The 16,828-nt window shown below is 36.7% G+C and overlaps 1 protein-coding gene across 2 annotated transcripts in view; it reads right to left on the bottom strand.

The window, feature by feature from the left end:
* Positions 1-1,083: 1,083 nt before the first annotated feature.
* The window catches only part of LOC109240097 (ABC transporter G family member 31), an 18,422-nt gene continuing 2,677 nt past the window's right edge, over positions 1,084-16,828 (bottom strand). Inside the window, exons 4-24 of one of the 2 annotated variants that reach the window (XM_019406720.1) lie at positions 16,104-16,188; positions 14,897-15,059; positions 13,878-13,954; positions 13,621-13,765; positions 12,770-13,071; positions 12,422-12,703; positions 11,495-11,811; positions 11,221-11,381; positions 11,045-11,148; positions 10,774-10,930; positions 10,614-10,676; positions 10,394-10,524; positions 9,981-10,313; positions 9,580-9,870; positions 9,414-9,497; positions 8,864-8,997; positions 8,534-8,761; positions 4,538-4,709; positions 4,280-4,367; positions 2,975-3,141; positions 1,084-1,784 (exon numbers count right to left, since the gene is read on the bottom strand). In XM_019406720.1, coding sequence (XP_019262265.1) covers positions 1,518-1,784; positions 2,975-3,141; positions 4,280-4,367; positions 4,538-4,709; positions 8,534-8,761; positions 8,864-8,997; positions 9,414-9,497; positions 9,580-9,870; positions 9,981-10,313; positions 10,394-10,524; positions 10,614-10,676; positions 10,774-10,930; positions 11,045-11,148; positions 11,221-11,381; positions 11,495-11,811; positions 12,422-12,703; positions 12,770-13,071; positions 13,621-13,765; positions 13,878-13,954; positions 14,897-15,059; positions 16,104-16,188 — 3,751 coding nt within the window. In that variant the 3' untranslated portion in view covers positions 1,084-1,517. Of the gene's footprint in view, positions 1,785-2,974; positions 3,142-4,279; positions 4,368-4,537; positions 4,710-8,533; positions 8,762-8,863; positions 8,998-9,413; positions 9,498-9,579; positions 9,871-9,980; positions 10,314-10,393; positions 10,525-10,613; positions 10,677-10,773; positions 10,931-11,044; positions 11,149-11,220; positions 11,382-11,494; positions 11,812-12,421; positions 12,704-12,769; positions 13,072-13,620; positions 13,766-13,877; positions 13,955-14,090; positions 14,584-14,896; positions 15,060-16,103; positions 16,189-16,828 lie in introns of those variants that run through there. The other variant, XM_019406721.1, reaches the window with a different exon arrangement.

Raw genomic sequence — 16,828 nt, 5'->3', positions numbered from 1 at the left:
CCCACCCACCCACACACACACCAAAAAGTAACAACATTTCCTATGTCTGTCTCAAAGAAAAAAAGGGGGGGGGGGGGGAATTATTTACATCCCCAAGTTTGCTTTAGAAATCAAACTCATCCTCCAACTTTGAACAAATATCATTTTGCTCCTCGTATCAAATGTGACTTCTTAAAATGCATATTTTCCTTCTATAATTTTTATCTCTTATTTTTATTCTTTAACATAATGATATTTTTTTTAAATAATTTATGTTATCGACTTACCTATTGACAAATTAAAGAAACTTTTCGAAACCAAGAAAAAAGTGAAAAGTAGTAGTCAAGCATATAAGTTAATAACGTTACAATAGCGAAATAAATGAAAAAAATAAAAATATTACTATAAATAATTTACTTGTATTAGTAATTCTATTAATATCAATCAAAATTCAATCTATTTACAAAATTGAGAATAAAAGAGGGTGAAAATTTTATAAATTATTCATTGCATGTAATAAAAAATAATGAGAAAATAGAGATAAATTTTATAATAAATCTGCAAAAATTATCTATTTATACTTTGCATGAAATTTAATTATAATTTAGAAAAATTCTAAAAATTTTATACTCATTTGAGAATAATAAAAATGGTGGAACTTAAAATCACATACATACGCCGATGTATGCATTTTAAATTTTTAATATACATAATATTGAAATAATAATAATAATAAAGTAGCAATATATTTTGTAATAAATTCATAATATAATTATTTTATTTATAATGTTAGTGAACTTAGATTAAATTATATAATAAGATAATATATTATGTAAATTATGAATAAATACCTGCATTAAAAATATCGAGATAATATAAAAAAAGGTATTACGTATATGGAGAGTTGAAAATGTCAAAGTGTAAAATAAACATTCCGTAGGATAAAAGAATGAAAATGACAATTGTTCAAAGTTAGAGGATGAGTTTGATTTTTAGAGTAAACTTGGATGATAAATGATTTTCACCCAAAAAAAAATGCATCGTTCTAAATGAGTAGAGACCCATAGTAAAAGATAAAAATTAAAAAAACTTGCGACTCATATGTAAGGGAATAGTAACTTCTGGCAAATAGAAAGGAAAAATACTGGCAACAAAAATGTAAGCCAGATTAGTGCTATTTGTTGAGTTAAATTAATGTATCAAGAAACATCCCTCTCAAGAAAAGGTGAAGGCAAAGGGGATATCCTATCTCTTGCAGAAATTTGAGAGACGATGAAAAGAATTCTCATTTCAAAATTGCAACATCCCGTATGTTTAATCCTGTCTAAGAAATATCTTGTAACGAAGCAAATATTTGTAGAAGTTTTGTAGCCTGGGGTCTGATCAAAGAAATTCTACAAAGCAACTTCCTACCTGATTCAATCCATAGTTTGATATAAAATCAAGCTTTTGGTTGCTTCATTGGGCATTTCAAAATCAGCAATCCACAGATACCAAGAAGAAATTACAATCATAGTTCCAACGATCTCGATTTCTGATCATCTTTTTTGGAAGTTGAGAACTTTGACTGATATTGCAAAGACAGAGAAGAAGAGCAAGCTAAATGCAACAAGTATGACAGCTGACCAGGCAATCCACCCAGGTTCAAAACCTAGACTGACCTCCAGATACTCTTTGACAGTGCCTTCAAACCCAGGTCCTGTAATTCGTTCTTCTACATCGCCAAGTTGAGAGCTAATGATGCCTCGTAACGTCCATGCCACTGGGCTGATGTAGTAGAACCATATCCACCATCCAGGGATACTCTGCATGCATAAGATAGAGAAACAACAAAATTCAAGAGGACTAATTGTCATAAAAGATCCAAACACTTGTATAATCCTACTAGAGCCGGAGGAAACCATGAGTTTGGCTTTAACAAAGGTTGCAATTTACACTCCATAAAGACTTGCATAATTTGACAAACATGCAGAAATTCTTAAGCAATAAGCCAGAGACAGATTCAGGATTTAAACTTAATGAGTTCAACTTTTAAGATTTTAGCATTGATCTCAGAATTTAACATTTGTACTTTAATTATTATGATCTCAGAATTTAACATTTGTTGAAGTTTTAGTGGTTACTATGTTTGTTGAACCCGTAGAACAAAATGTTGCATCCGCCTCTGCAATAAGCCACAGTACAATTGACAACACTGCAATGCTAAATAAAAAACATAGGCTTTTTAGCAAAAGTATGCAACGCATGCTGCAGAAAACAGTAGTCAAAGCATCAGCAAACACGTTGATGACTCCTTCCAAATTCAATTAAAGCTTAACTTTCTCACTTCCATATTACACTAGATTGCCAATAGAAAGGTCACTTGATGCCACATTAAGATATAATCTCTTCCTGCCAATTAACTCCTCACAGGAAAAAAAAAAAAAAAAAAAGAGTGGAAGAAATCTCTAGTACAAACTACACAGTTGTAGAGTTACTGTATTCAGTAAGCAAAGGAACCACAGTGGACAAACAAACTATGGTTCCAAATTCTTCCTCCTTAGATAATTGTTAGTATAATTTTTACAGCTCCGCTGAATTTTTCTATTTCCCTTCTTTTACAGCAATTCGGAAAAGAAATTGTTGCTTATATTTTACAATCAAAATCACCTGGCACTTTAACATAATTGGTGATTTTAGGACAGGAATTGTAAAATACGAGTTAACTAACCATATAAACTAGTTTGATTAAAATAGACTGTTCAGAATGAATCGCCTATACAGAACCATTTGAAATCTAATGTGGTGCTTCATCATCCCAAAACATTGTCTTTTCTAAGTGTACTCATGCTACTCTTTTTCGTGCATGTGTGTATATGTATATATCCAAACACACACTTTTGGGCCTCGAGTTAAATCCTATAAGTAGATAAAAGAAGTAGGAAGGGTGATTTTCTTTTAAGCACACAACTGCTGTAATTTCTGATGAGTGTGTGTTGAGGAAAAGAGTACTCACGGGTGCTGGAACAAGAAAGCCAGACATGAGGTTCCACAGCGAATAGAATGCAGATGAAATGACAGCAGCCAAATGTTGAGTTGGCGTAAGACCAACAGCCATCATGCCGTAAAAGGTGAAATAGCTGAATGTCAGAAACATGAACAGTAGATACAGGAAAAATTTGGCTGCAACATACCAACAAAAACACGAGTTAGATTATCTGACCACCAAGTACAAACAACAAGGAATTTAACTTAAATTGCTATTAGTGCAGTTACCATGAAGGACATGGATTAATGGAATTAACATATCGAAATTCAAAATGAGTAACATCGGAGAAATATATATTAACTACATGAATTGAAGTTAATGGTCGAAATGTCAGAGGAAAGACGTACATCTCATTATGTTTTTCATTGATCACCATAAAAAGGGTTGATACTTCAATGGCTATTTTGTTGCATATGCATCTTTATTTCTTGGTTAACAAGTCAAATTTTGTTCCCTAAATTTCTAAAGAAGAGAGAGAAAAGAGACAAGCGTAAAATCCAAACCTAAGTTGCTTACCTCAATGCAAAAAGAACTAATGCATGTTCATGGATTTATTTTAATAAATTTCCAACATAAACTGCAGTACTACTGAAGAAAAAAATCCAGGAATCAAAATAGACAAACATAATAAGCTGCAGACTGCAAAACAAACAGATGGTGTCTGACACAAGGCAAGCTAACAGGCATTTTTCAAGGACTAGTTAAAACTATATTAACATCCTTGGAAATAGGAGATCACATTTTGCATGCTACTTTTGGGAACTCTAAATATTTAGGCATGATTTTTCAAGAATCGCATTTCTTTGAAAAATGGAAAGCAACATTGTGATCCAACTACTGCTTTACATAAAGAAGAATATGAATGTATGGTAAGCATTCCCATTCCTTGGATATGGGAGATTACACTTTTTCATACTACTTTGGGAACTCCAATATTTAGGCATGATTTTTCAAGAATCACATTTCTTTGAATAACGCAAAGCAACATTGTGATCCAACGACTGCTTTACATAAAGAAGAATATCAATGTACGGTAATTCCTGTAAAACACCAGAAAATGATATATGCAACAATGGTCTTTGATATTCATGTTACACAGATACACTTTCATAGAAAAGCAGATGAAATCCTTGGGGGTTGTTATTCAGCAGAATGGTTTACAGATAAACCAACCAAAACGGCCGCTCAGTCCATTCCTTGAAGAACTAGGGATAGGTAAGAGCAAAGACAAAATGGAGTTGATCATGAAAAATAACAATTCTTAGTTCGTACCAGGTGTCCTTTCAAAGTTGATCATGAAATATGTAATGACTCCATATAGTAATGTCTGGATGAGGATGTATGGAATCTCGACTAACCCCTGTTTGCCAAAAGAGAAGAAGTTTATTGATATTAGTAATCAATCACATCATCTTTTTCTAAAAACAATTCAATGTCGTGTCTTATTGAGTAGTCCAGAAAATACTAACATACTATATTTATTGCAACTCGAAGCAATTAAGATGCACTTGATGTGAATTGTGTGCTAACCTGAGCTACTGCATATGGTAGGGGAGAGTACATTCCAGCAGCTTTCTCCCTGTAGAAAACTGTTCTCTCAATAGCAACTACCGGCTGTACAGAAGAAGCATTATTGACTCCCAGGAACAAGCATGAAGAATAAAGCGCGCCCATAACAACGAACAAATTCTGAGTTGAGTCCCTGTGGAATCGTTTTTCATGGGTACCACCAGTTAATGGTTTAAGAAATCGTCCAGTAAATTGATACCAATAAAGGATCAAATATTACCAAGATCAATTGCCATTATTCCAAATCTGGAAACTGAAAAACCTATTGGCTAAGACGGCATTTCCAACTTACACATAGTATTCAAAAGAGCAATCCATAACAAAGCAATATAGGGAAGAAACATATAAAGATGACAAGCGAAACTAATATAGCTTATTCATTCAGATCCACCTACTCAAAATGTAAGATTTTATCACCTCAGTTCCACAACCCACCTTAACTGAATAATGCATCTAGTACAAAATATTTTAAACCATCGTGCCTTGATCTCACCACTTAAACCTTTTTTTAGGAGCGCATTGTGTATGTATTTGGTTATAGCTAACTCGTGTTTTCGAAAGAGGGAGGAGCATTAAAGTACGTGGCCAACACCCAGATTAGAAGGGGTGATAGAGGTCTATGCTCGGAATGCAAGGTTATTCCGAGCGAGAAGATTGTGACTCATCATAGACTCTTGGTTATGGACTTACATATTAAGAGGAGGAGGAATAAGAGGGCGGCGTATGGTCAACCAAAGATCAAGTGGGGAGCCTTGACTAAGGATATAGCCCTATAGTTGGGGGGAGAAGTTGCAGGCAATGAGGGCTTGGAGGAGTAGTGGGGACGCGAGTAATATGTGGATTTCGATAGCGAATTGCATTGGTAAAGCTGCTAGAGAGGTGTTAGAGGTCTTGAAGGGTTACCGTAATGAACACAAAGGGGACTGGTGGCGGAATGGACAAGTCCAAGGAAAAGCAGAAGCCAAGAAGGCGGCGTATTTGAAGCTAGTAGAGAGAAAAGACGAGGAGGAGAGGAGTACAAATAGGGAAGCGTATAAGAAGACTAAGAAAGAGACGAAGTTAGCCGTTACGGAGGCTAAGAGTGCAACATTTGGACGTTTGTATGAAGAACTTGGGGCCAAAGGAGGGGACAAAAAATTATACAGGCTAGCCAAGGTGAGAGAGAGGAAAACTCGTGACCTAGTCCAATTGAAGTGCATCAAAGCCGAGGATGACAATGTATTTGGTGAATGACTCACTTATTAGACAAAGATGGCAGTTGTACTTTCATGGACACTTGAACGAAGAGGGGGATAGGGTCATTGTGCTGGGACTTGGAGCACTCTGAGAGTCGCCGAGATTTTGAGTTTGCAGGCGTATTAAGGTTGAAGAGGTTGTGAGGACTATGCACAAGATGAGCAGGGGTAGAGCGATCTGGCCAGACGAGATCCCTATGGAATTTTGGAAGAACACGGACATAGCAGGTTTGGAATGGCTTACTAAGTTGTTTAATGTTATTTTTAAGAAGAAGAAGATGCCTGAAGAATGGAGGTGGAGTACGATGGTTCCGATGTAAAAGAATAAGGGGAATATCTACAATTGCAACCACTATAGGGGCATCAAGTTGCTAAGTCACATCATGAAAGTTTGGGAGAGGGTGATGGAAGTTAGGGTGAGGAGAAGTGTGTCTATTTTCAAGAATCAGTTCGGATTCAATGCCGGGGCGATCGACTACTGAAGCCATTCACCTTATTAGGAGACTGATGGAGCAGTATAGAGAAAGGGAAAAGGGACTTGCACATAGTGTTCATTGACCTAGAGAAAGCTTATGACAAAGTCCCGAGGGAGATTCTTTGGAGATGTTTGGAGGTTAGAGATGTGCCTTTAGCTTATATTAAGGTGATCTAGGATATGTATGATGGCGTTAAGATCGGGTTAGCGCGGTGGGAGAAATGAGGATGCTGAGATGGATGTGCGGGCATACCAGAAGTGATAAGATTAGAAATTAAGATACTCGAGACAAGATAGGAGTGAGCCCCGAGGAGGACAAGATACGGGAAGCAAGATTGAGGTGGTATAGGTATGTGAAGAGGAGGTGTAGAGATGCCCCGATGAGAAGGTGTGAGAGGTTTGCCATGGTGGGGCTAAGGAGACGTAGAAGTAGGCTCAAGAAGTATTGGGGAGAGGTAATTAGGCATGATATGGAGCAACTTCAGCTTATTGAGAACATGACTCTTGATAGGAGGGTGTGGAGGTTGGGAATTAGGGTGGAAGGTTAGTAGATAGGCATGCATGTCTCCTTTCATGCCGGTAGCACTAGTAATAGCCTCGTATTTTCGTATCTTCTTATCCGCAGATTTCTTTTACTATATGTTGTTTCCTTCGCTTCGATTATTCTATCATATTCTATCACCTTATCATACTTCCTTGCTGTTGTTACTGCTGATTGTTTCTACTCTTTTTCATTTTTCCTTGAGTGGGATCTATCAGAAACAACCTCTCTACCTTCACAAGGTAGGGGTAAGGTTAGCGTACACTCTACCCTCCGCAGACCCCACTTTGTGGAATTACTTTGGGTTTGCTATTGGTATTGTTGTTGTTGCATTGTGTAGGTATTTCTTCGAAGAACCGATTAGGGCTTAAATTATAGTTACCCTTTTCACCGTTAAGAAAAGAGCAAATGAAAAGGAAAACTTCAAAAGTGATAGCGCGACAGCTGCATTACTTCGTCCATAGGATTGGCAGAAACTTGTGCAGTTTGTGTAGGTAATTAATCATATACACTCAATAGGGCTAAACTGTACTAGAGAAACATAAAACGTTTATTATGCTACCACTTGGACAGGGACGGTCTAGAGATATGCCTATAATTGTAGGGTGAATTTTCACCTCTGAGGGTTCTATAATTGTAGGGTGAAACGGTAGAAAAGCTTCCACAACCTCCTTCAAACTTAATTCTAATCTTCTCAACAAAGTGGAGAAAAGATGCATATTAAATTTGAGCAGCCATTTTAAGTTGACTTTCTGTTTAACCATTACTACTATTTCTCAACTATAACTATGGACCACAAAGTTTTGCAGTCAAGTAGGCTTACTTGGAAGGTTAACCGCTACCACTATTTCTCAACTATAACTATAAAGACTACAAAAGTTTTGCAGTCAAGTAGTTTCACTTGAAGGCTGGGTGTTTTATGTGACTGGCTAGCTATTGAAGCCCTTTCAGGTGCACTAATCCTGGTCCAATCACTTTCTGAAATACAGCTATGGAGAAAATATGATGGATCAGACAACTAAGAGAAGTTTCTAGTCACCACTTACAAGTCAGCATCGAATGTTGAATTTTTCATCCACTACAACAACGTGGCCCTCACAATTCATCAATGTTTCTCAAATTTTAAATTCAAGAACTTCTTGCATTTTTACGGTTGTCAAGGTGATTGAAACGTCGAATTAAAATTATAAAACACTTCAAGAGGATGATTCCAAGAGAACAAGAAGATAAGGAGGATCCAGTTATTCTTATGCCACATGAATATGTAACTGAAATTAGACATTATGGGATGATAATACTTAATTGTGCCGACGTGAATTCATTGTATAAAAAGGCAATGCACTATATCATATTAGATTGACACATAAAATACATTTCCTTAAAGTACAAGATCTGTCCTAACTTCTAGTTTACTTGCTTGTTTTCTCTCATTATGTTAATTTGCATAGTTCTGCTCCTTTCAATCTGGCACTCAAACTATTTTGTCCATAAAAGTTCAATATTTATATCCTTAATAAAAAGAAAAAGAATAGCAACCCTCTTGTTCTCACTAATCCTTCTTCAAGAATCCCCCCGGAAAAGAGTATGTAGCGAAAGTTGTTCCACAAATACATCAGAATGAAAAGTGCCCACCCCGTGTCTGCTTTATAGAGAGTGAAAGAATTATCCAATAGTGTGCTCAAGATATTTCATAAAAGAAAAGTTACCTTCTCGAACCAACATCCCAAAATACAGAACCGACAATCAGAGCACTCAATGTTGTGAAGAACAACCTAACAGCATTATAAGACGGACTTCTCCAGTACACTAGATTTTGCTTCCACAGACAGATCCTAAACTGAGAAAGTGCACCTTGACTGTACGTGGTGGTGAACTTTAGAGGTTGTGAATTCTCAGGCGGGACGCTCAGATGCTTAATTGAGGCTTCCACCCCCCTATTTTTAGAGAAAGATATAAGTCCTACAAAATTGTAAATAAAAAAGGAAGAGAGCAATAACTAGTACATTTCAGGTGAAGACGACATTTGTTAAGATCACCTGAACTGCTCAGAATTTCTGTATATTACTGCAAAATCTTCTCCTATTCTCTCTTCAGCAGCTGGCGTACTTATCTCAAGCATCCAGGTTGCAGGATTATAACCACTAGGAATTGGGGTTATCCCAGGGATACTCTACAAAATATTATTACAAACACGTGCAGCATGAATAATAGATTTAGAGAAGTTATTAACCAAAATAAAGGAACTGTGTCATATAATTGAATTCTAAATTTCTAATTGTTTCTTTTATAAGTACAATCAGATTTTAACTATATCAATAGATGAACTATCTATATACAGAGACCACAATGAATTTTTTTTATGTAATTAAATTAGTAGTAACTAATCAAGATTAAAAACGAGGGTAACAGCAGTGAAATGCGGATCAACATCGCTGGGGCACCCCGCGCCTCTACACCAAGAAAAGGTTAGAAGAATCTTTCTCTCAGTTTTAAAGTTGTACAGGACACTTTATATCTCTTGAAAGTCGTTTTCCTAGCACAGTTGAATAACTGTACTAAATGAATGATGGAGGCATAAGCACGTACCTGAAAGTAGTCAATCATAGTTTGCGACTTCTCCCCAAGCTTCCCCCCGTATATCACTTGTCCTCCGCGTTTCATAAGAAGAAGCTACATGTTTTAACATCACATGAGCAGATGCCTGGCGCACCGCATGTAACTTATCTATTTCAGAAATGCCTTGGTAACATACCTCGTCAAATGCTTCAAAAATGTCAATACTTGGCTGATGGATCGTGCAAACAACGGTTCTGCCAGTATCTACAGTATTACGAACAGTTCGCATTACAATGGCTGCTGCTCGTGCATCAAGCCCAGATGTAGGTTCATCCATGAAAATTATGGAAGGATTTGCCACAAGTTCTACTGCAATTGTCAAGCGCTTTCTTTGTTCTGTTGATAAGCCAGAACTGCCAGGCAAGCCTACCAAAGCATTCTTTAGCGAGTCAAGTTCCACCAAGTCCATTACCTCTTTGACAAACTCCTGCAGAATAACATAGTCAAATGGGTTTTAGCATTTTAACCAAATAGATCAATCAGAATATATTGAAATTCAGAAGATAAATATGAAAACTGAACGGTGGTTGCAACTACCTCTCTTTGTTGCTTATTCACTTCTTTGGGAAGACGCAGATAAGAAGAAAACAATAGGGATTCATAAACTGTCACTTGAGGAGAATGTATATCATTTTGTTCAACATATCCTGAAATTCTAGCAAAAGTCTGTTGTTGTTTCGGGTATCCTGATATCCTAATATCACCCTCTATATATCCAGCAGTCTTTCTTCCAGCTAGGCAATCCATCAATGTGGTTTTTCCTGCTCCGCTCGAACCAACCAATGCAGTAAGAACACCGGGAGAGAAAACTCCACTAACATTTGACAGTAGTTGCAGCTTCCTTTCAGGTATTCCTTCTGAACTCATTTCCTGAAAAAAGTATACATAACTTCTGCTAGATATGATGCGATTCAACAGGTGCAAGTAAGCAAATTCTTCAGTACGAATACCTTTGGCATGTCAACAAAGTATTTGACATTATGGAAAGTCATTGTCAGTGGTTGGAATGGGAGTATCATCCCCTTTTTTTTAGTCGTCTCCTGGACAGGGTCTCCATTTGACTCAGAAATTTTACTCTTTCCTGCCAAACATATTATCATAAATGGGTAAGAAATACACATCCAGTCAGCCATGAGAGAGGAATAGCCATGAGAGAGAGGAATACTTTACCATCTATAGCTGATTTTAGACCAACAGCTTCTGGTGGAACAATTGCCTGAGATTTTCTTATTGCTGAAAGAATAAAGAGAGAAAAAAGAAAGTCTAGTAAACACTGCAATAATATGCTGGCAATTCAAAATATATAATACACGTGTTCAGTATCACTTACGGTTGAGAAAAGTCAAGGCTAGAGTCAGAACAATGTTGAAAAACAAAACGTAGAGCAATAAGGCACCTACTCCCAGCCAATACCAGTTATTGGATGTTGGTAAGCTATGCGATTGCAGAACAGCATTCCCAAGAGTAATGTTTCCGGTGGTTGTCTTCTACAAAATCTCAATTTAAATGGTCCAACTGGTTAAGCTTCTAGAATATATAATGTTTCTAAAAACGCAGTTACACCCCACAAATCCAGTTTTCCCCAGGTATAGAGAGCACACCTCCATCCATCGTGTGGCAGTAAATTCATTAACTGAAATCGCTCGTTGTCCGTAGGACAATGGTGAAACCCAAAATGCCCACACCCACCATGGCTTGATCATTCCTGCAAGGATAGAGCCCCTTTCAATAAAAATTACTTCCTGTTATAAATATTTAGAGAAAAGTACAAACTTACCTTTTGGCAGGATAAAACCGCCCAATAAAAATGTGACTAGCAGTGCAGCTGACGCAATTGTATTTGAGATAACTAAATCTCGTGCAATAGAAGCTACTGTTCGGAAGAGACCCATTCCCATCTGGTGTACTACAATTAGTGCAAACAAGTAGCAGAAAAACCTGGAACATAAAGGGGATACAAGTAGGATAAACAATGAAATGTAGCTTTGTCTATATGGTGATGACAAAAAATAATGAACATGCCAAAAGAAAAAGAAAGAAACTGAACATACCTCCCAGCACCAGGTGCGAAACCTACAGCCCAGTATACCACACAAGACCATACAACAGCTTCAATTACAGAGTAAGGTAAACGCAGAATCCAACTACAGAAGGACCACGCCCATGCAGGATAAAACAAATTATCTCTTTGCTTGTAGAATACTGGGAGGCGGAATATTAAGAGAGGCAGTTCTGAAAATCCATTGAACATCATATGAATCAAGGCGAAAAACAAGCAAGAAAGATACAAGTTGCCATTCACCAAATCTGTGGGGTGTAACCGCGTTTTTAGAAACATTGTGCATGTTACAAATCCAACAAAAGCAACCTGCAAAATGTGTAAGAAAAGCCTGTGATACATCAAAATTAAGAGACTAACAACTCTATAGAGACGTTGAAAATGACAAGCTATTGATGCAGGGGCTGATACGGAGTCTAAGAAACAACTTGATGCGCTAATCCAAATCATTAGAAGAATTAGAGACCAAATGACATCTCCTTTGAAGCTTTCATTTATACCCAACTCGTCTATACTGAATATAAAATTGTGCATCATTGCTTAGAAGTCATACTGGCCTGAAGGACCATGCATACTTGAATACGAGGTATAATGGAGACTCGAACTCTCAACGAGCTCAAGTACTCTGATATTTTCTTATCGCGTTTTCAATCTCAGAACTTCACGATGAGCATACATCATGAAGTTTCTTGAGAAATCCCTCGGTCTTATTTGGATGCTCTTGTTTGGCCAGCTTGGAGAGCAGAAAATTAAATTAAGAGTCTTGAAAATTGTAGTTAAGATGTGTAAATGATGAGTAGTTTATGGAAGAATTAAAGATAAGTATCATCTTACATTAGTTTGATAATATGAAATTGGAGGCAGGAAATGAAAGTAGGTGACGCAGATTTGTGTAAAGAATGTAAGCTTACAAGCATACCTGACATGTTTTGAAGATATAAAGAAAACTATGCCTAGTCATTAGAAGCCACTCTCTCGAGAAACAAGCTTTAAACAGCTCCCATCTGGGAACAGCAAACTTTGTTGTAGATAGAGCTGAAGGATGGCCTTTGGATCTATCATATGGAATAGAAAGGGAGGATTTTAAATCCTGCCCATATCTGGAATTTCTAAACGCTTCAGCTATTGCAGGAACAGGAATGTATTCATATGGTCTGGAATTATCAGCCCAGTATTGTGCCTGATCCTTTCTTGAGGTAACCTGCGAACAAACTAATTTTAAGTACCAAATGCACCCCGGGGCTATAAAGAACCAGATGAAAAGTACCTCTTGTAGAAAATCTGCGACACCCTTACGAGGTGGCAGTCGAAATCCTAATGACTCAAAGAATTCAATAACATCTGCTCGACGACCATGGTACACGACATATCCTTCAGAGAGTAATACCAGATCATCAAACAATTCAAAAGTCTCAGGTGCAGGTTGAAGAAGTGCCATCAACACTGTTCCTTCCATTAAATGAACGAAATTTCTTATGCACTTGACGATTTGGTACGTTGTAGAGCTATCAAGTCCAGTAGATATTTCATCCATGAAAAGTGTTTTCCTGGGCCCGACAATCATTTCGCCTGTGTATGGAAAACCATTATTAGCAATTGTTCTGTCATCTGGACTGAAATTCCATGTAGCCACGTTACTTTCCTTTCATACGTTCAGAAAATAATAAGTCTTCTGGGAATATCCCGAAACTATTTACTGAACTCAAGCTATCTCACTGACTCACTCAGGGGCGGATCCAGCGTAGCGGTGGTGGGTTCAATTGAACCCAATACTTTCGACGCGGAACATAAATTTATATGTAAAATTATTTAAAATAGGAACAAATAGTTGATATTAACCCATAACTTTAACAATATAATTGGTTCAATACTAAAAATTTTAGAGGTTGAACCCAGAAAATTCAGATCCTGGATCCGCCTCTGATCTCACTTACTTCAAGCACCCAACTATTTAAGGAGACATGCCACCTCATAGACAAACCAAATTTATGCATAGGTAATCTTTGTACTGCTCAATTAACACTACTATAAAGAGTCTATGGATGTCAATATTTGCTCTATTACAACCAGATTTTTTTTTTTGGGGGGGGGGGGGGNGGGGGGGGGGAGGAGAGAGACCTGTCGTAACTCTCTTCCTTTGTCCACCTGAAACTCCTCTCATCATGTCATTGCCAACTATTGTATCTGAACATACATCAAGACCAAGAACTTTCAAGACGTAGTCTGTAGACACGCTGTGCTTCTTACCACCAACAGAAGATGCCTGAACAGTTATTGATTGCAACAAATATGAACATGGAAATGACATAAAAGTCCATGAGAAACCATATCATATCCATGAATTAGCCTGGAAGATAGAGAAGCTCAAATCAAACCTTCATATACGCGTCTATTTCAGAGTTTGGACGTATATTCCTTTCCTTCTCTAGACGATCAATGTCTTTCATATAGTCTGCAAGTAAAATAACAGAGCAGGTTTGGGAAGGAAACATGCTATGTCATATTAGAAACACCTTAATTGGCTCTGATAAGCAGGCAAATTTGGAGATTTATCAATCACTAATTACATGACAAGAAACAGAATTTACCTTTGCTCTAAATCTTCTTTCAATTTCAGGAAACAATCACCATAGATATCTTTGTAATCAAGTGAAGAAGTTTTGTGATGGGTTTAGATTAGATTAGGAAAGATATTATCTGGAAATATAATGCTCTTAAATCTTAGTACACTACTTCCTTTTGTCAATAGAATAAACTGATTGTGGCAGGGGATTTAGTTACTACTCGTTGCTGTATTCACCACTAGGCTAAATTATGGAACTAGATAAAAGGCATTGTACATAACAGGCCAAAAAAAGAGAAAGAAAAAGAGAAGTTCCAAAAGTACCTATATATTCAATTCCATTCTCCTTCGATCTAGCTTGTTGCTGTAAAACCATCACAAATATTGTGTTGCAATAATCTTGTTATCCTTTTATTTTATCTCATGGGTCAAATGAAAATAAAGAAGTAACATCTTGACTTCTAGAAATTAGCACATTCGGCTATTTCAGTTCTACATATTTCCTGAACTTCTGTTTAGGAATTAATTTTCTGGGATCTTTTTCCTTTTAAGTTATTTCTATTCAAGTTCTAGGGTAGTCAAATACATTTTTAATGTCTTTTTTTTTTTTTTTGGTGGGGTGCAGAGAGCACAAAACCAGATAATTTAAAGAAATATATAGCAAAAGGATATAACATGGTTCAGCAAGCTTAATTGTGCAGCAAATTTGTTTACTAAGTGATACTCTTAACAAAGATAATATGAGAGATTTCAGGAAACCTGTGACACACATCTGCATGAGCAACCAAAATAGAATTGTCAAGTACATGAAGTAGAAATGTTTAGACAAACCTGCAAAACCTTGACTTGCACCTTGGAATCTCGCCGCATAATCTAAGGTTTCTCTTACAGTTAACTCGGCGATATGATTATCTGTCTGGCCTATGTAAGCTGACGTTCTTTGCACGCAAAATTCATCCAGCTTATGTCCATTATACGTAATAATCCCTCTTTTCTGAAACAAAGAGTTACGTAATTATATGGTATTCTTTTTTTCTCTTTTTTTAATTCAATGAACACAACGTCTGCACGAGCTCTTTAAAGAAGTAAAGCGAAGTGAAGTTATCTTAATTAAATCGTGCAAGTTAGAAAGGTAGCCTAGGAAGCAGATTATCTCAAAGAAGACATGCCCGTCAAATTAAGCTAACAAAAAACTTAATTCTATGATTTCGCCCCCCCCCCCCACCAAACCCACACACACGCAAAGCCCCATCAAAATTAAGGGAGGGTAAAACATTGCCATGGTAACAGTCAGAAGCCTAAACTTTTCACCATTCTAAATTAAGTTTTCGATAAAACATCAAGAAAGCAAAGAGAAAATATGAATAAAGTAGACTTAGCCAGTAACCGCGTTCAAAGAAATCATCACCATGAGTACATTAATTTGAAAATAATAAATTGAATAAAAACACGTAGTTCTGCGCTCATGATAAAATCTCTAGTAATCTTTTGCAAGAAAAAATTTATCCGCACCCTAGGTTTGATCTAAGCAGTCAAGAACAATAAGCATGAAACAGTTGAGAGTGCATGTTACTGTCTACATGAAGAGGACATGCTTCAGCTTTAACTTACATCATAACTTCAAGCTGATTATCATGATGTAAAATTTTCATTCCAATAAGTGATAGTTCATATATACTATAAGTTTTCAACAAAGCATGGAAAAATAAGGACCTCATATTCTTATTTGTTCTTTTTGCCAAATCTCCAAAACTCCTACCTTTTAGCTCCAAGTTACAAAGTATTTTAGTGATGTATGTTATTAGGTCAATTAAAAATTATACTACAGTTTTGGAGCCACTAATGTTCAGAAGATGATAATCTGAGATGAATATGATTTATACATCTCATTGAGAGTAACTATCTCGAATGTAAGATGTATAAAAGAGTAAAAGAGCTTATAGCATCAAGGAATCTTTTCAACAGAACACAACTTCCATTAAGGAAGACACTGATTATGAAATCTGAAAGTCATAACAAGAGATAGGCTAGTACCGACCTTTAAGCCATTATCAAGCTTCCCTGAAAGCGCTAAAAGCAATGTAGTTTTACCAGAACCAGGAGGTCCCAGGAGCAATGTCATCCTAGCCAGAGCAATACAAACAGATTCATAAGATGCAATTTCTCTTATAGTTAAATTACTAACTTAAATTGCTATATTTAAATATGTTTAGTACTAAGCTGTTTTCACTTTCAGTTGATCAAGTATAAACTAATACATGGTAAAGTGTAACTATAGGGATTGATGAGAAGATACAAGCGTGGGGATTTGATGGACGTGTTTCGGCCATTCCAAACTTGTTATTTGGTTTGGAAAAAGCCCGTGTGTTATAAATGTTATTTTCTTAGCTTTTGTGATGTGGTTTCTCAAAAGACTATTAAAAAGCAGGAAATGGACATGTCTACTTACTTGGGACAAGTTTAGGAAGTTATAGAGGAGTTCAATAAGCTGATATCAATCACTGCTAATAATGAGAAACAGTTGGAACAACAACAAAAGATGTTCATAGTTCCAAAACTTGTTGGGCTTCCCAGTGAACTTGACGAAGTGCAAGACCAGATTTTTGGTAGTTCAAGTATTCCTATATTAGATGAATTGTTCTCCCGCTTACAACATCTTACTGCCTAGTCAAACAGTAATCCTCTCACCAACGATGGGTTCTCCTGTCGTAGCATCTCAAACTATGGATTCATCAACCAGACACATAGGGGTGGAGCCGGGGG

Source organism: Nicotiana attenuata, unplaced genomic scaffold, assembly GCF_001879085.1.
Source record: "Nicotiana attenuata strain UT unplaced genomic scaffold, NIATTr2, whole genome shotgun sequence".
Lineage (NCBI taxonomy): Eukaryota > Viridiplantae > Streptophyta > Magnoliopsida > Solanales > Solanaceae > Nicotiana > Nicotiana attenuata.
The sequence above is the reverse complement of the archived record's forward strand: the minus strand, read 5'-3'. Positions and strand labels throughout refer to the sequence as shown.